The 20,147-nt window shown below is 38.7% G+C and overlaps 1 protein-coding gene across 1 annotated transcript in view; it reads left to right on the top strand.

Moving 5' to 3' along the window:
• The window catches only part of necab3 (N-terminal EF-hand calcium binding protein 3), a 42,774-nt gene extending 22,847 nt beyond the window's left edge, over positions 1-19,927 (top strand). The window contains exons 7-13 of the mRNA XM_026166878.2: positions 1,638-1,759; positions 5,970-6,049; positions 11,608-11,661; positions 13,599-13,711; positions 14,085-14,162; positions 14,716-14,807; positions 18,843-19,927. Of these exons, the coding sequence (XP_026022663.1) occupies positions 1,638-1,759; positions 5,970-6,049; positions 11,608-11,661; positions 13,599-13,711; positions 14,085-14,162; positions 14,716-14,807; positions 18,843-18,871 (568 nt within the window). The 3' untranslated portion in view covers positions 18,872-19,927. The remainder of the gene's footprint in view (positions 1-1,637; positions 1,760-5,969; positions 6,050-11,607; positions 11,662-13,598; positions 13,712-14,084; positions 14,163-14,715; positions 14,808-18,842) is intronic.
• The last annotated feature ends 220 nt before the right edge of the window (positions 19,928-20,147 follow it).

Raw genomic sequence — 20,147 nt, 5'->3', positions numbered from 1 at the left:
CTGTATTCTCACAGGCTTTCAAACAGATGCCTCACTAATAGGTAGACTGTTTGAAATTCAGAATTTCTGTCAAAGACCTTAATGCTTTCATTAAATGTAAATGAAGGTCATGGAATAAAAACACAAATAAACTGCTGTCACCAATTAAGAATTTGGCAAACACGATCCATCTAGGCATTTAATGAGTAGAAGTCTGTGTCAGCACAGGTCAAGATTATGACTAATGCTTTGGCAACACTAACTGTTCTCATTTAAAATAATAAGGATACTTTTCTACATTTTTCATGGCTAAATAATTTGGTAGCACTAATCGCAGCCTGGGTTGTCTCTTTTCTTACCTCTGGGTGCCACGCTGGCATTATTGAAGATAATAGAGTGATTATAGCCAGGGTGAATTATTGAGAGTTGACTGGGGGAGGCAGAGCAAGGGAACAAGGCTAAAGGATGATATTGGTAGCAGTGACATATATAGACAGTAATTCACTAAGAGAGAGAAAGCAAAGCAGAAAAAAGAAGTAAATGGATAGCAGAATGATACAGAGAGCCTAAGATGAATTGGAGAAAGGAAAGAAGGCCTGTACAAATGAACATAACACGGAGCTTTTTGGTCAGACACTTTTAATATTGCTCAAGCAGATATAGATTTGGACAGACACAGTGAGTGAGTGTGTGTGAGTGACAGAATTAGAGACATATTGAGTTAAACAACAAACAGCTTATTTCTCTCTCCTTTGCTTCACTGCAGTAGATTTATGGTGGTTGCAGTGGCCTTTGGGCTCCAGGCTGTTCTCAGCATGATAACCTCCTAGCAATGCACTCCCTCTGCGCTGTCAGCATGATCCTGCACACACACACACGTAGACACATACACAGACACACGTATTAACGTGCACACATAACAACACAACAAAAGGAGGGAGACACTGGCTCACACTACCAAGTACAAACAAACGCGCAGAAGCATTTAGACACACAGAGAGCCACACACACATACATAACTAAATCAAAGTCTTCACACACACAGACACACACACACACACACACACACACACACACACACACACACACACACACACACACACCACACACACACAGACACACTATCTCGATTGTCACACCCTCATGACTACAGAGTGCTTAACATCCTGCCCTTGACACTCTGCATTTAGCACAGCAAACACTTTTCCATCTATAACAGAGATATAGATAGTATGTGTGTGTGTGTGTGTGCATATGTGTGATTGAGGAAAGGAGTAAGTGTAAGTGTCTGTCCCCCTTAAATCTTTACCCTGTGGGATAATAAGCTGTTTTCACCTCTATTCTGGATGTCTCTTTGTGTGTCTTTGTGCCATTGATTATGCTGTGTCTCTTGCATCATACATTAACCTATCTCAGTTTCTGATTGGAATCAATTATTAATGTATCATTCTCCACATATTTTTCTTCCTCTCTTTGCATTCTCTGGCCCCTCAATCTCCTCTATTCCTTCCAATGTTTCGTTCTATATATGCTTCATATTTTCCCATGTGACTTCCCCTGTTTGCTATATTTTAAGAGGTTTTTTCCACATTGCTCTGACAGTTGCTGTCTTTCTCTCTGATGTTTGTCTCGCTGGATTTCCACTGCTGTCATGGCAGGAGAGAAGTAAAGGCGCCAGAGCTGACAGCAATACAGAGAAATGGCAGGCGCTGTGGTCGCAGGGTCCATAATAACCTGTGCCTCTCTCCATCAGATCCCTGCACTGGCATCCTGACCATGGGTAAGAGGAACAACAAAGTACAGGGTGGGCCATTTATATGGATACACCGTAATAAAATGGGAATGATTGGTGATATTAAAGTCCTGTTTGTGGCACATTAGTATATGTGAGGGGGCAAACTCCTCAAGATGGGTGGTGACTATGGTGGCCATGTAGAAGTCGGCCATCTTGGATACAACTTTTGTTTTTTCAATAGGAAGATGGGCCATGTGACACATCAAACTTATTGGTAATGTCACAAGAAAAACAATGGTGTGCTTGGTTACAACGTAACTTTATTCTTTCATGAGTTATTTACAAGTTTCTGACCACTTATAAAATGTGTTCAATGTGCTGCCCATTGTGTTGGATTGTCAATGCAACCCTCTTCTCCCACTCTTCACACACTGATAGCAACACCGCAGGAGAAATGCCAGCACAGGCATCCAGTATCCGTAGTTTCAGGTGCTGCACATCTCGTATCTTCACACCATAGACAATTGCCTTCAGATGATCCCAAAGATAAAAGTCTAAGGGGGTCAGATTGTGAGACCTTGGGGGCCATTCAACTGGCCCACGACGACCAATCCACTTTCCAGGAAAGTGTTCATCTAGGAATGCTCGGACCTGGCACCCATAATGTGGTGGTGCACCATCTTGCCAGAAAAACTCAGGGAACGTGCCAGCTTCAGTGCATAAAGAGGGAAACACATCATCATGTAGCAATTTCAAATATCCAGTGGCATTGAGGTTTCCATTGTTGAAGAATGGACCCACTATTGTTGTACCCCATATACCACACCAAACCACTTCTTGGAGGGATCCATCCAATGTAGGTTAGTGTCAGACCAATAGCGGTGGCTTTGTTTGTTAACTTCACCATTCACATAAGTTTGCCTCATCACTGAACAAAATCTTCTGCGTGAACTGAGGGTTCTGTTCCAATTTTTGTTTTGCCCATTCTGCAAATTCTGTGCGCCGATCTGGGTCATCCTCGTTGAGATGCTGCAGTAGCTGGAGTTTGTAAGGGTGCCATTTGTGAGTAGCTAATATCCGCCGAAGGGATGTTCGACTAATGCCACTCTCCAGTGACATGCGGCGAGTGCTACGCTGTGGGCTCTTGCTGAATGAAGCTAACACAGCCACTGATGTTTCTTCATTAGTGACAGTTTTCTTGCGTCCACATTTTGGCAAATCCAACACTGAACCAGTTTCACGAAACTTAGCAAGCAGTTTGCTAACTGTAGCATGGGAGATGGGTGGTCTTGTAGGGTGTCTTGCATTGAAATCTGCTGCAATGACCCGGTTACTGTGTTCACCAGATATCAACACGATTTCAATCCGCTCCATGGCCACCATGGTCACCACCCATCTTGAGGAGTTTGCCCCCTCACATATACTAATGTGCCACAAACAGGACTTTAATATCACCAATCATTCCCATGTTATTACTGTGTATCCATATAAATGGCCCACCCTGTAGACTTAAATTGCTAAAAGTGAAATATGGTCTTTTTAAATTGTTTGTTGTCTGTAGCAAAAGAAGGGAACACCAGACGTCAACTTATTGGCTTCCTTTTTTTCTCAGTCATTTGCCACCAGCGCTTAGGTGCAGTATTTGTAACTTAATAATAATGATAACAATTTCTTATAGAACAAAATCAACAAAGTATTAGGTGATCTTTCAGTGTCAGCTGAAAGATCCGAACAATCTCTTGGACATTTATGTTTCCATAAATGACCAAGAGATGTGGGAATGTAACACAATGTAACCATATTGAAAAAAGGAGACAAAGAGGCAAATTGGCAACAAAATAAATTATTTTATTAATAATTAAACTAAAAGAGACAGACAAGCTTCTTGCACCATCAAAGGAAAGAAAAAATTACAAAACCCAGATGTTGGTAACTAATTAAAGAAGTAAAAAAAAAGGTTAAATGACCAATAACTCTCCTCTTCACAGAACAGAAGCAAGCAGCAGTAATACACAGCTCACAAGCTGCAAAACAAAAAGGCAGACTGTCACTAGAGCTCTCCTCTCTAGTGCCAGCCTTAAGCACTCTGGCCTAATTGCCAAGTAGAATCAGCTACACTCAAGGATGGCACCTAAGGCTGGACAGCAAGGCCCACCCACTGGGGCAATATTACAGCAGGTCCTGCTGGGGTTATAACAATATTGCTCTCATTTATTCTGGTTATGTCTATCAACACAAGGCCAATTTGGTTTTACTTAAAACTGAAACTTGTCATGTATTTGTGGAATTGCTTAAAAAATCAAAAGAACAAAAACCTATAAACTATGTAGTTCCTCAAACAACATGAAATAGTTTCTTTTCTGTCTCTTGGGATCTAGAGAAAGCTTACAATAGGGTGCCACAGAGAGGAACTGTGGTAGGCTACTGCATAAGGAAGTCAGGAGTGACAGAGACGTTTGTGAGGGTGGTGCCAGGAATGTATGAGAACAGCAGGACGGTGGTAAGATGTGCGGTAAGAGTGACAGTTTAGTTCAAGAAGAGTGTGAGATTAGATCAGGGATCAGCTCTGAACCCTTCTTGTTTGCAGTGGTGATGGACAGGATGACAGATGACTACTGGCAGGAGTTTCCATGTGCTATAATGTTTGTAGATGACATTGTGATCTTTATTGAGATTAGGGAGAAGGTAGAAAAGGACCTGAAGAGATGGAGGTATGAACTGGAAAGTCAGATGAGAGTGTGAATGAGAAGAAAATGTGACAATACAAGGAGTAGAAGTATTGAAGGTGGATGAGTTTAAATACCTGTGGTCAGAATACACAAGAGGGCAGGCTGGGTGGATGGAGATGTGACAGAACGATAGCAGTAAGAGTGGAAGGCAAAGTTAGGTAGTTAGACCTGCCATGATGTATGGTTTGGAAAAGGTGACACTAACAAAAACACAGGTGTCAGAACCGCAGATGGCAGAGCTGAAGATGCTAAGATTTTCAAAATGAATATATCAGAGGGTCAGATCAGGTTGAGTGGTTTGGAAACATGGCAAAGATAGTTTGAACATGTACACAGAGGAACAGTAGACACTTTGGATATGGAGCTGCCCGGGAGAAGGAAAAGAGAGAAGACTCGTGGATATAGTCAAGGAGGAGATGCAGAGGGTTGGTGTTACAGAAGTGGATGCGAGGGAGATGAAGACAAATGATCCGCTGTGACGACCACTAATGGGAGCAGCCCCAAAAAGAAGATAATTTGCTACAGATTATTTTCTAATAAACTTGCACAGTAGTTGGAATTTCAGTATTATGACTGATTCAATATAAAGATTTTTCATCACAATACCAAAACACAGAGTGATGTGTTTTAATACTTTTTCGGGGCGGAGGATGGAATATATTGGCAAACGCTGCAAACGGGGTTTAACTGTAACACATTTGTCATCAGGCTGAATTTATGCATATTCACAGGATTTGGAAAAAACAACATCTTGGAAAATATTGTTGTTTTTTTCTTTAATATCTGCTACATGCTGTAAATACATCAAGGTTATCTTGAAATCTGCTAACTCTGCCAGAGTACAGTAATTTAGCAACAGTATAAATGTTATAGTTTTTACAAAAGTTTAACAATAAAGAGGTGCACTTTGTATCGTTTGTACCTGCGGTACATTGTGCTCTGTGTTGTAGAAAAGTATTATCCTCATTACTGCTGTTTGTGTTATGCATAATAAGTGCAGACAGTGAGTATTCCCTCAAGTTTTCACCGACCATGATACTATTAACAAATTCTAGAGGTAAACGCTTTAGGTTTGCCCTCATTTGTTTCTTATTCACTATTATTGATAGACTAAACTTGTGATTCTGAAATGACAGAATGAGATTTAAAATCAGTTTTCAATACTCTGTTTTCAGATACAGTATTTTCAATGTCAGGGGTGTATTATGCCTTCTTTCAAATGTTCTTGCATCCTGAATCCTTCATCCTTTTGAATTTCAATTCAATTTTATATAATTCAATTTTATTTATGAGGTGACAAATTTACAACAACCTTGCCTCAAGGTGCTTTATTTTTGCTTTGACAAGATGTCTTTGTCCTATAGGAATGAAAGGCTTGAACACAGAAAGAATGTTGAATTCTCTATTCTAACCCAATTTTATAGTACAAACAGACCATCCAAATCTGTTTTGATAAATATGTTACTGTATGTAGCTATGCACTTACTCAAAAACCAATCTGATGATTTAGCACTGTGTTTTTCCAGGTGTCAACATGGAAGATGGAGAGAACTGGTGTTCTCAGATCAATAGGCTGCAGCAACTTTTGGATAAACTGGAGTGTCAGGTAGGAGAACTTTCCTTATGTAGGCTATATTTTAGAGTGGACAGCAAAACACTTTTCAAACTTTGAAGTATGTTATTTGCTCCCACAGTGACTAGTTCTAGTTCTTTGCTAAAATCTCAGTAACACAAACTTGAGTTTCTACAATTCTGTGCAATGGATCTTTTGAGCATTTTAATGATTTTCTGCCCTCATGGTTTTCTGCCCTTAAACTATAAGTCTGTATAGCCACAGTCATGTCATTTACTTGTTTAATAACTGTTATTTTAAATCCTCAAATTTGCATTTTCCATTTTAATGAGCTGGATGTGATCACATGGTCAATAAGACTGTAAGGTAACTTGGTTTGCAAGAAAACATTTTAGGAATTCTGTTCATAAAAATGTCTGCACAGCTAACAATAGTTTTATCAGGTTTGATTAAAGCACCACCAGCAACACAGTACAGAGGTCCATTTCAGGAAGTCAGAGAGACCCTGACAACCGCCAGTCACACAAGAAGAACATGTATTCCTTGACCAGTTAGCAAAAGCCTCTTAGTAATTGCTTCATTGCTGCAGTTACTTGTAATTACCATTAAAGATGCCAATTTGGCTGCAAGCACTCACCAACTTCTCTCCGAGTGGGAGTGGAACTGTTAAAGTGTGACTCAAACCAGAAATGAAGACAGTTTGCCTTTAAAGAACAGTTGCACCTTTTGAAATGTGGTTGGCTACAACTCTGTGATCTAAGGAGATCCCAGATATAGAACTGGAAAAAGCTTCTCACATGAGAGGCGAAACGTCTTTGTGAAACTTCCAAATCCAATCGCTTTCCTTTCCAAGCTCTTTAGATTACCATGACCTGGATGACTGAGGACCTACACATACCTACAGCTGTGTGCCACAGCTTTTATTTTGAAGGTGAACCTTCTCTGTTTCCGGTCTGCATCACAATTTGCTAGTTTTGCTAATTAGTTAACATGTAAACTACAGATGACCGTGGCAAACTGTAGTCACAAGGAAGTTTTTGGTGCAGCACCTTATATATCACCTAGCAACAGCCACCAACCTCCAGAAACCATTCACCAACTGGTCAATTTTCCCTTGAGGCCAGTGGTTGTATCGAGTCTATTATAAATTTCTCTCAAGCAGTCATAGCTAACATGGTGGACAATATGCAAATAATGGCACACAAGAAAGTGAATATATCATACATAAAAATATACCGGTGCTATTGTTTCCCTAGGTTTAATAAAGACCAAGGAACGAGACTGTAAGGTACACAGTGATCTGTACTGGACAACAAAATTGAAGAGAAAAACAAAGAACTGTGATACACAGAGTCTAAACAGTGAAGTGTAGGAGACAGGCAGCATGCATGTAGATAATACCACCATAATAAGTCTTTTACTGTCCAAATAATCTCTATAGTTATTTATATTCATTACAAAGTCTTTTAACTTGGACAGCAGCTTATAATTGTTTTAAAAATTACTGTACAAAACAATAACACTTTGTTAGTTATGACAATATATTGATTCTCTGAAGGTTAAACAAATAAGACTAAAACACCTTCATACTGTGCTATGCTGGTCTTGGTGTTCACCGACAGAAGAAATGAATGCATAACCTTCCTGTGAATACAAATATGGAGCAATCATCAGCACTGAATCCATTAACTTTGTTGAACCGGTAATGGAATTAACCAAGAAATAAAATAATATATCAGACAATAAAGCCCTTCCCACTCCTTTTTTTCTGAACATGTTTTATACTAAACAACCGGTGATGAATTATGCAGAGAATGTACAAAATAGAAATCCCTAATGCATTCCTTTTTCAAACATAATTTTGCTTCGAGCCACAGAATATTAGCCCTTATAATGAGAAATAAAACGGCTCTTTAGATTTGTGGTTGTCTCTGTAGCATCATCTATAAAATACTCACAGGACTTTAAAGCCAACATGAAAAACATTATCCAGCCAATGACGTGGAGATCCAGCTTTTTAAAATAAAACCACTCAAATAGATCCTCTAGAAAAGAGTAGAATTCTTGAAGCACAATTCATTGAACAGAATCATATGAACAGCAAAACAGTACATCACAGTATACAGAACAGAACACATAGCAAAGCAAGTAAAGAAAACCACAGAGTACAAAGACACAGACAGAATAAGGTGGAGGGAGGCATATATCTGACCCTTCTTTTATAGGTGACCATAACCCCTCCTCCTGTTGCTGGGTAACTTTTCACTTATTTGGTTTTAAGTTTAAACTATTTGTATTTTCCCAATTTTACAAATATCAATTTAATATGTTTGTCAGTGTTTTTCAACAATCCATATATGTCGATCTTACATATATTTGTTCTCTTTTTGATCGTCAGGACTTGTCTTACATAACTTTCTGGGTTTTCTTCCCAGACCTTTATCATCTATCATTTCAATTAGTCCTTTTGACAGTTTTATGGCCAAAGTGAATTCCAAAAACAACACGTCGAGTGCCAGGTTCAAGGCAGCTGTACACGGTATAGGTATATAGTAGGGGTGCAACAATACTCGTATCGATATTGAACCGTTCGATACAGTGCTTTCGGTTCGGTACGCATATGTATCGAACAATACAAAATTTGTAATTTATTTTATCAACTTTCCTTCTGACTATGCTGTCTGTGTTGAGCGCTCAGTGAATCTGCGTTCGACTACTCCGCCTAGGTTGCACTGTCGAGCGCAGATCCACTGAGCGTTCAACACAGACAGCATAGTCAGAAGGAAGAGCGCAGGGCAAGCTAGCGAGACAGAAGTTAAACTCTCCTTGCAACATGGCAAATTGAACCTCCCCCACCCTCATTCAGATCTGGCGTTTGGAATTATTTTGGTTTTCATGTGACGTATGACCCTGAAGGTAAGCGCGTCATGGACTAAAGTAAAACAGTATGTTGGATGTGCCACGCAATGCTCAATTACATGGGTGGGAACTAGTGTGTTAGCGCAGTTAGCTCGTTAACGTGTTGGCCGTCTAGCCCGTCTAGCCCCACGCACTGGCGATCAAGGGTAGCTCGTTAACGGAGATTTGCCGTGTTGTGGCGTTAACATCATTTCAACGAGATTAACGCTGACAGCACTAGTGGGAACACAACGAATATGACTGCACATTTACGCCGACATCATCCTAGTGCAAAGACAAGTGGAAGCAGACAAAAACAACAACAAGCATGCTACAAACTTTACCCGAGTCATTTAGACAGCCGTTAGCACATAATTCTCCTTATGGGGACCTGATATGTTTAATATTGTGGCGAGCTCAGACAAGGAGGAGACGGAGGTGTCGTTTGGTCTTGCTTCCCGTGAGCTAGCCAGGGAGCACAGCCGTTTATTGACATCTGCAGAAGAACACTGCCGCTAGCTAACTGCTCAGCGCGGCAACCGCACAGCAACAACAACAACAACACACAGGGCGCCCTCTGACCCCGGAAGGACACACCGTCGCAGCGAGAGGGCGTCACCCGTCACTATGGCAAGCATAAACAAAACATAACTGTACAAACAGAACCCCGAACAGCCCTGACCCGCTACATAGCCCCCACCTAAGGGGTCAGTCGTCCCCGACGACCCCATTACCCCACACAAATGCCCAGGTGCCTTCTTTTGGCGCAGCGCGGCAACCGCACAGCAACAACAACAACACACAGGGCGCCCATGTGGAAATGTACATACAATCAATATCAGACTCCACCAACAAAAAGGCTCTCAAAACAATATATGTATGTGAAATTTTGTGTGTATTCCTATAATTGTTACCTTTTTCTTTTACCCTTGGCTTTTTGTGTTCATGTTCTGTTGTTTTGTATACTTCATCTGTTCGTATGTTGTATACTCATTGTTTGTTAAATAAAGTTTAAAAAAAAACAACACACAGGGCGCCCTCTGACCCCGGAAGGACACACCGTCGCAGCGAGAGGGCGTCACCCATCACTATGGCAACATAAACAAAACATAACTGTACAAACAGAACCCCGAACAGCCCTGACCCGCTACAATATGCTGCTGAGAATATAGCCCAGAAGAAGTGTATAGTATTGCTTTTATTTTGGAAAGAGCCATTTCTCTGTATTAAACTCTCTTTTCCAAAGATGAGTGATTCCTCAATCAGATATTAATTTTTTTAATTACTTTTGTTTCAGCAACATTAAATTTAAAAACTGTACTTTTGAGTTAAAATATATATTTATAAGTTTAATAAATGACAAATTAAAAAGGCATGAACATTTTTTTTGTATTGAAAAAATATCGAACCGTGACACCAAAGTATCGAACCGAACCGTGAATTTTGTGTATCGTTGCACCCCTAGTATATGGGTATATACAAGTATAAATGATTTCAGATTATACATATCATCAAAGAAATCCACAACTAGACCATTTAATATTGTTTTTTTTATCAGTATGCAACCAGGTGCAAAAAAACAGTCCAAACATGGAGTATATTTTCAATCAGAAATGTTTCATCTCTGAATTGTTGATTATGATGTTTATTGTACATTTTTATATATTCATTGTGTGTGTGATCAAAAAGAAAATGGTTAGACTCGCAAGATAAAATACTGCTTTTCTAAATGGAATTCTACAATCTTTGTCTGTCAAACACAAAGTCACATCGCTCTCATCATGTGACCCATTCTCACTACATCATCCCAAACCCTTTTTCACGCTCTACTGCCTCATCTTATGCTCCATCTCCTTTCTTCTGTCTGTTCTTTTGTTTATTAACTCCTGCTTTTCACAGTTTCTAATGTTCATCCTTTCACTTGGACCATTTTTCTCTCCTCAGTTTTGTCAACTCAGAGAGACTCAGAGAGCAATATCAAAGCAATTCATAACCTGCAGGATGTACTGAGTGCAATATCCATCCCCACACCTCAGTGCTGCCAGCATCACACACTTCTTCTGTCCATCTCCCTCATATTCACTGCTCTCTCAAATGCAGCAGAATGAGTTTGTGCTTCAAAGGTTATGTTTTATGTGTTCGTAAATGTGCACACACAAGAACCGTAACCTTTATCACAGAGAGCTTGTTGTTCTTTTTCATTTATTATATTTTATTATCAATAACATAATACTCTCATAGACTACATTCATCACTAGGATATGGTTCCAAAAATTGAAAGTGATAGATTTTCTATTCTCTACTTGTTACCTTTATTACCCTGTTTTGGACAAGTAGCTGTTGTGAAAGATTGTGACAAATTACATAAAACCAAAGAAAAATCAGATCGTGCACTGTGGAAAAAAAATAAATGTATCCTATTTATCAGTTCTTAGACACCTGTGCAAATAAATGTGTAAATTAGGTTATTCGGTGTGTTTTTGTTCATTTTATAACTTCTGCATTGTTATATAATTAAAAACTATAACAGTATAATTAAAAATGCCAAAGTAACCTTTAGGAATTTATTGTAAATGCAATATGGGAGTTTAGCTTTGTTTCAAGTATCACTCTGATTTTTTTTTTAAGTTAAACTGATCTTTGATACTGAGAGACATTAACTTCTTCTCTTATCTGTTACCTTCTTCTTTCAGAGTCCCAAGTTGGAGCCACTTAAGGAGGACACACTGGCCAGTACATACAAGTCTGTAAGTCAGCACTGAAGCAGAATTTTTGTATTTTTCTTGTGACCTTCTTATAGGCTGGCACAGGACTTCAAGGTGAAGTTTCACGTTTTTGTCACTAAAAAAACACAAACAATAAAAAAAACAGTTTGCATACTGTTTATGGCCACAAATTCTGAAATATGATATTTTTGTGGCTGAAGCCACTGCAGCTTTACAGGACGACTCTGTCTATACTTACAGTATCTTGATTGACCTTTGCTCATTAAAACAGCTCTAGTTGAATAGCAAATATTTTTTCTCATATGTGCATTACTCAACATAAACACAATACATGGATATACAGAATTGGATCATGTTCTTGTTTTTTTTTCTCTATCTCATCTCATCAAGTTTATAACACTACAATAATTGCTACCAGTCATTCAAATTAATCGTGTATTTTGTTTTGTGTATTTGATAAAATGTTATACAGGAAAAAATTTTAAAAGGCAAGTTGTGATGCTTTGTTTTCTCAACACTTTCTCATTGAATCAAGAATAAGAGAGAGTCATTTCTAAATTGTCTGATTTGAAAAGGTAACATCTGAACAACATCTGTTGTAAGATGTATAATTGGCAGATTTTTGACTTCTTTTAGTGTTGGAGTTTAGATCTTCTGCTTGTAACAAGTTCAAAGAGTCTTAGTCATTAGTCCTAAATCACAAAAGTTTGTCACCCATGTTTTGTAAAACAGATTTTTTTTAGTGTGTTAACTCTTAGAGCTGAATATAATTTTTCACCTGACAATGTAGAGCATTTTTTGCTCTCTGGAACGATGAAAAAATGCAGTAATCGCATTTGGTAGAAAATAATACAGTGAAATTACTTTACAAGGATTCTGTATGCGTCATCCGCTTTTAAATATTACGAGCACTGTAACTTGTATAATAGGCAATACCATCCACCTCCATCTGACTCGGGTAGTGACAAAAAAAACTCCATTGACTGGATGCACATTACATTTCAAATCAAGATATGTCTCAGTGTACATTCATACATTTTATTGAGCTGTAGGATGGACTCACCGTAACTTCAAATTGCTGGGAGAGAAAAGTGGAGAGGATGTTGATTCAGTGCACTGGCAGACCAAATGGTAAACATGGCCTGAGTTCAAGCCCAGAATGATTTGCTGCCATTTGCAGGATTGTTCCCAGGTACATCAATCTCTAAGGAACAAAAATGATTTTTTGTCTTTTTTCTCCTTTCTTATTGAAAGTCGATAGACTGCCATGGAAAGCATTTAAGAAACTTGAGATATGTTTTCAGAATAAAAAGCCTTCAGCTATTGTCGTCAGTATATAAAGAAAGTGGCAAAGTACTGAGAAAATCAAAACTGAGGAGTCATGGCAACATAGGTATTGTAGCCCAGCTCTAGTATCAGTATTCTGTAATCACTTTCTGGTATTTTAAATTGTGAAATGTCTATGAATTTCATTAAAACCAGGATTTCGGTAACATTCACAATCACAACCAAATCTACTGAAGTGAGAGTAATGCTAAGTGAAATAACACTTATCTATTTGAATTTATTTGTCATCTGATGTGATGGATGGTGATATCAGTACATATTTGCTCTGAAAGTATCCATCTTGATGCCATCTATCCTCATGCCTGCATTGACTTTTAATTTTTGTAACCAAATGTATCACATACTGCATAACCTAAACCCCATATCCAAATGCTAACCTACCCTTAACCTAATATAAATGTCTCCTCTAACAATCTATTGTGAACCCCAACGCTAAGTCCTAAGCAAAGAGCTGACCACTTTAAACAAATGTCATCATCCTAAACGTGCAAATCTCAAAAAGATCCTCACAAAGACAGACATACAAGGGCACAAACACACAGAGTGAGATCTTTGGTCATTTAATCTCTTTTTTTTATCCCTTTCTCTGTCTGATGTCTTATTGCCAACAGAATATCCTGCTGGTTCAGAGGCAGATGTCAGTGACTGATGTCAATCTGGACAATTTCCAGAAAGTTCTAAAGAGCTACATTGACGCCACCTCAGCTCACTCTGACAACCTGCAGTGAGTGTCTTGCTAGTTTCCAGGAAAAGCAATGCATGTTTGAATCAAAGCATGGGACTCTGCTGCTGTGAAAACTCCTGGAGTACTGAGCAATTGCCAGTATACGTGGTCCATAACTGTGAGCAGCATAATACAAATTACATCTAAAGTAATAACGATTTACTGGTTCAAAAAGTGACTATATCGCTCACATAACTAAAACAACACTTTGGAACTTGGTTTTGATGTTGTGCTTTTGTCTTGCCTAAATTTAATGACATCCCTCAAAAGATTCAAAGTTTTCATGTACTTTATCCCTGCTGAGTGCAAACTCTGTTTCACTTTGTATCCTCTTCTTGCCCCACTCTACTTTTCTTCTCGATCTTGCTGTCAGTGTGTCCGTTCAGAAGCTCCCAGGAAAGTCGTGTTACATAATGCATGAGTTCTGGCAAGACCGCCTCTCCTGGATGAGGTCAGTATGGTGTGTTTGTGTGTGCATGCGTGTGCGTTTGTGTGTTAGATATTGGCAGACGGTTTGGCACTCTTAACTTTTTGATGGAAATGTTCCCCACCACTGAAGATGAGCAGATGGCCGAGCTCTCAGTTCGCATACTCAAACACAGACGCACAGACGCACTAAAACATACACACACACAAGAAAGCAGCTTAAATGCTTTAAAGGGTATCTGTGCTGCACACATATCAATGAATATATTAATTTATCAGTTGGAACATTGCAAGAAAAAAATCCAAAAGACTTTTGGTAATAAGGGATTTTTTTCTGAGCACATATAACTTTGTACGTGCTCATATTTATTCAGTTTTTGAAACCTTTAAAACATGATGTCGCAGAGAAAATCAATAAACTGTTGTTTTATTTGCTGCTAATATGTACATGATGTACAAGATTTTTTTTTTTAAATTATATTTTAAATAATATCAAGTCTGCTACGATGTATTTCAACAAAATCAACAGCTGATTGACACACAGGTCTGTTTTGTTCTGTTGTTGTCTGTGTCCACAGCTATCTTCAGTCTAACAGCAGTAAAGACTTCCAACGCTGCATTATTGATATGTTGGAGGATGCTGAAGTAGTATCCACTATGTTGCTCCCAGGTTTGTATATGTGTGACTGGGAGAGCAGGATTTGTAGTGTATGTGAAACTAAAATGATACTATTCTAGAAAATCTGCAATCTCTGCTTAATGTGCAATCAGTGCATGAAAAATGTGGCCAAACCTCCAAAATTGTGAAAATATTTGTATGAAAGCCACATATATTTATGCTGTCAGTTTAAATCTGATTTATATGTGTGCTTGTCCCTAGAAAAATACCCTGAAGATATTTATAGTCTACATACATCAAGATATGTTTGAGCTGCTTGATGATGATGTCCATTTATGACTCATAAGTCCATTTTTGGCATCGAAGCAGATGCATTTTAGACTTTTTCCAACTGAGAGAGTGCTAGCTGCTCTTGCTTTTCTTTATATCCATTTGCTCACTGGTTCTATGATCTGTCATTCTTCTGATGATTTCATGGCAGTTGTTTGGCCAGGTTACTCAAACAGTTTCCCTATTTCCCCTTTTTTTTAGTGATTTCTTTAGAAAAATAACCTGCCTGGATATGAGAAATGTAAATCATATATTGTGCTCCTAGTATCGCTGAATTTATTTGCATATAGCGACCAATTACAAGTAATTGTGGCGACTAACTGGTTGCTTGGACATTGATTGTGCAACACCATTGATCACTAGGACACAATTTTCAGGGAGGCAGGACCTGATGGGAGTCTTTAAACAGCTGCAGGCCAGCTTGGACAGACTGCTATCACTTTCAGAGAGATTGGCTTAGAAATAATTTACAATTGCCTCCAGAGTGCACGCTGCAGGCAATCTGTGTTAGTCTGCACCAACAACACACCTAGGATGAGTCTCTTTGCACTTGGGGACTCATCTCAACTGGTTGTATTCTTGTTATATTCATATATAAAAGCGAGGTTGCTGAGCTTCTATGTCAATTTGCAGTTCAATTGTTGTCCTGCAGCAGCTATGTCAATGTTTGTGAAGGAGGTTATAGCTAGACTCTGAATCTAAATAGTTAATATTAATTGATGTTTAATGTGGATTTATGTGTATGTAGAAGGCAACAAATAAGCAGCAGACAGCAACATATATGTGATTTTTTTTATTAACCATTTCAAAGGCCAGTGTGATTGGAGCTTAATAGTGTTTGGAGTAATGGAGCCTTTTCCCTCAAAACTCAAATAGTTGCTACTGGTGTTGTGTTTATCAGAAGTGAACCTACATTTTATTTATGATTTTCACTGTGCTAGCGCTACTGTTGTGCGCAAACAGACGATACTAACTAATAAAAATATTTTTTCGAGGTGCACATACTAGATAACTATTCACCCCTGTATCTGGTATCCCTGTAACTAGTACTGTGGTCATTTAACATTAGCTGAAAGTAAGTTTAGTTACTGTGTTAATCACTCTAAAGGTGTTTACTAAGTTAATACATTAGGTTTAGATGTGTTAAGGTGCACTAAAGTGTCAAACTATGCATATGTGAGCACATTCATAATTCCAGGCAATAATTCATTTACAGTGCAAAATAATGGATTGAATAATGGAAAATAATGGATTTCTCTAACTAGCCTAAAGGAGATACAAACACTAGATAACATGTTTGCAAGTCACAGAAATCAGGGTAAGGTAAGTGCAAGATATATATGGGTGACCGTGGTTCAGGGGGCTGGGAAGCTCATCTTGTAACTGAAAGATTGCTGGTTCGATCCCCAGCTCTGTGTTGTGTCTTTGGGCAAGACACTTCGGCTACCGGTGAAGTGCCGATGGCACGATATGGCAGCCTCACTTCTGTCAGTCTGCCCCAGGACAGCTGTGGCTACAACTGTAGCTTACCTCCACCAGTGTGTGAGAGTGAATAAATAGTGGAATTGTGAAGCGCTATATAAATGCAATCCATTATTATCATACGCCTGTTTTCTTTCAGACACATGCATAAATATTTTTTAAAAAGTCAATTATGAACACATTTAGAAAAGCGATTTTCTGTGTGACGCACATATTTACTTTGTTCGTCATCACATCGCTGACTCCTCAACACATGGAAAAGTCCAGCAGAGGCTGCAGTGGGTCTCATCTCATTTCTCTCGTCTTCACATTTGAATAACTAGCTACAGGAAACAAATAAAAATTCTTCAGAAGCCATCAAGCCAATGCTGTTAATATTTATTTTTGCCTCTTAGCTCCATTGCAGTGCTGATTTAACTGTGTGGGATGTATGGGTTGTGCTTGTTACTAGGTTACCGTACACAGTTGTTTACATCCACATCTCTGACTGGTATGTCACGTAAGCTTGCTGACTATTATAGGCATACGGTACTGATCAAATATCTTGAGCCACCCCTCATTTCTTTGAATTTTTCTAGGAAAAAGAAAAGTAGGTTCAGCGGTTTATTGAAATGTGCAAATGTACATGGAAATACCAAACATGAGGGAAAAACAGAGTGATTCTAACAAGCTTAAAAGTCAGTATTTGGTATAAAGTGTGTGAACTCTCTTAGGTAAGCTTTCTGGCAATGTCTTAAAGTAGTCTTCAGGAACAGTTCGCCAGACTTCTAGAAGGACATTCAAAGCTCTTTTTTGCATGTGGGCTGCCTTTTGTTCTGCTCTCTGTCAAGATGATTTCACGCTGCTTCAATAATGTTGAGGTCCAGGCTCTGGGGAGGTCTGTCAATGAGTCCTAGCGTTCCATTGTGTGTTTTTCAGGTATTATTTAATTGGCTTGTCAGTAAGTTTATGATCACTGTCATGTTAAAAAATTTCTTAAGGACATGATGTTCAGTAACTGTTCATCTGCTGTAGATATTTTCTCTTTTTTTTTAGGCCTGCCACTTTTTCTTCTGCACACCATGTTGAGATATGCCAGCTTTTTGGCTAAAGCTCGTTGGGAATCTCCTATTGGTGCAAAAGTATTATTTTATGCCTCTCAAACTGTGTGATGATTTTTAGGTTAGTGTTAAGAAAAAAAACACTCCTCTGTAAATGGTAAAAGAACTGGACTGAAAATGAGTGAAAAAAGCAGCCAATGTCCAAAGAAAAACTTTCAACGACCTTCAGAGAGCCTGAAGAACTGTAGCTCAAGACCAGTTTTAAAATGACACTGCTCGGAAGCATGGGTTCGAATTTAAGGTTCACAACCGTAAAGAAACTGTTGTGGCCCCTGAGTCAGTTGTCATGGGGAAGGAGGTAGAGTACACATCTACAGGTTGTTAGGGCAACCTGGTGGGTAAGCATCACAGGGGGCTTAAGCTCCCCGTAGCTGGTGAATTTGAACCCAGGGCCTTCCTGCTTTGAGGTGACAGTACAAATACTGTGTTATGCCTTGAGGCTAGAGCAGAGGTTTGGAAACAGGTAAAATCCTTTACACTGAAAATGGTTCAGATGAAGAGAAGTAAGAGGCCATTGGGAAATGTGTCTTCACACGTTAGCAATAAGATTGTATTTAATACGTGTATAACTGCACTTTATTAAACTCTTTTACTTAACTTTTCTTTACTGTTGTTTCATTACTTTTGAGAAAAAGAAATTGTTTCATATGTAACTCTATGCGAAGAGGTGCGTTTGGGTTAAGAAAAGTATTTTTATTCAAGTAGCTGTTAGCTGCTTCTAAGGTGTTGGTTGCTGGGGGATTCTTGTGAGGGCAGATGGCAATGATAAGAGGAAGAGAGAGGATAGTTTATAAAATGTAAGAAGAGGAGGAAGGGATCGACCTAGGAATCAATAAAGTTAAAAATATATAAAACAAAACAATCTGCTGACCCTAAAAGCTGTTTTTTTTTCTCTGCACTTTTCTTTCTTCTTCTTTTTCTTTGGTCAGTTGTCTGAAAGCCAGACTTTATTGATTTACAACTAGGTATCTATTTACATCTTAAGTAGTTATAGACTTAAAAGCTCACCAGGTGAAACATAAAATCAGTGGACAGTTTGAAACAGCAACACAGCCTTTGCGCACACACAAAAATTGGAGTAGACTGTTTGATTGTTGAACACTGTTGACCTTTCATTGTATATCATTTTGGTGTGAGTTGGCCAAACTTTCTCGATTTATGTGTGTTTCTCCAGCTTCCTGGTGGATTATGACTAACAACTAGCAACTAAATCCAGAATGTCACATCTACTGCCTACACTGTCACACGGACAAAGGCACGCTGGCGCATCAACCCACCCACCCACATGTACTCTTGCACGCATACAAACACACAAACACACACACACACATACAGAACATTTCAAAAGACATCCACGTGTTTGAAATCAACAGGAGACCGAGACAGTGGCGTCATCCAGCATTCTCCAGCAGCATCTTTTCATGTTCCTGTCTTGGACTGCTCATTATTGTGCCGCTTTATGAAAAGGGATAGTTGCACACACTAGCTACTATTGACCTGAAAGTAACTGATTCTCTGCAACGCAAAACCCGTTCTATGAATTTTCTCCCCCTTGTCTCAATTGTGGTATGGCCTCCCTTTTTTTGCAGTGTTTGTCTGATATTATGCCAATGGATGGAAACCAAAAAGACACTAATGTAGGCTACTAGAGCACACGCAAATTGGAATGAGATTACAGTACCAGTAGGGTTTTGTGTATTTTGATGAGTTGTTTACTGTTGAGTACAATTGATAAGGATGAAAAAGCGGAGAGGATGAGGAGATGAAAGGTTACTGTAGCCTAAACATGCATGTTGATGTGGCCGCATCCTGGCTGTACATGCTGTATTATAGTGTAGCAGTGTATTTTTTTTTTCATTTTGCTATCCTACTATTATGTGCACAGAATGCCAAAAATGCTATTAAAATGACCACACCTGCCCTGACATTTCTCTATTGCTAGATACAGTGTACTAGTGGTCTGCTATTAGTTGCAGTGCATCTCTTCAGTCTGAGACACATTATCAGTCTCAAATGTAAAAATATCTTAAAACATGCATATTTAAAATAAATAATACTTTGTGAGAAGATTTCATTGTATCACTAAGTTATAAAAGAAAAAAATGTATTTAATGCATCATGTATTTATTTTGATGATGGTGGAGTTTATACCATCTGTACATATAGAAATTACATATATTCATATTTATGTTGTGCTTTGGTTTGGCAATGTACACAGCTAAATGACTGAAAAGCAACTTTAATAAAAATGAAAGATAACAACTGCTTTTTTTCATTAATTCTCAAATGGCTGGATCATAGATCTGCAGAGGAAAGAGGGGGGGGGGGGAATGTAAGTGCCAGACCAAAAATAAATAAGCAAAAACAATATGAAAGGTCTTTAAACTGGCTTAACAGTGGAAAGAAGCCTATAGGGAATATATTGAACAAGCTAAAGAGCAGTATGTATATATATCCATCAGGAGTTGATGTTGGCTGA

The sequence above is a fragment of the Astatotilapia calliptera genome, chromosome 5 (genome assembly GCF_964374335.1).
Source record: "Astatotilapia calliptera chromosome 5, fAstCal68.1, whole genome shotgun sequence".
Taxonomy (NCBI): Eukaryota; Metazoa; Chordata; class Actinopteri; order Cichliformes; family Cichlidae; genus Astatotilapia; species Astatotilapia calliptera.
The sequence above is the reverse complement of the archived record's forward strand: the minus strand, read 5'-3'. Positions and strand labels throughout refer to the sequence as shown.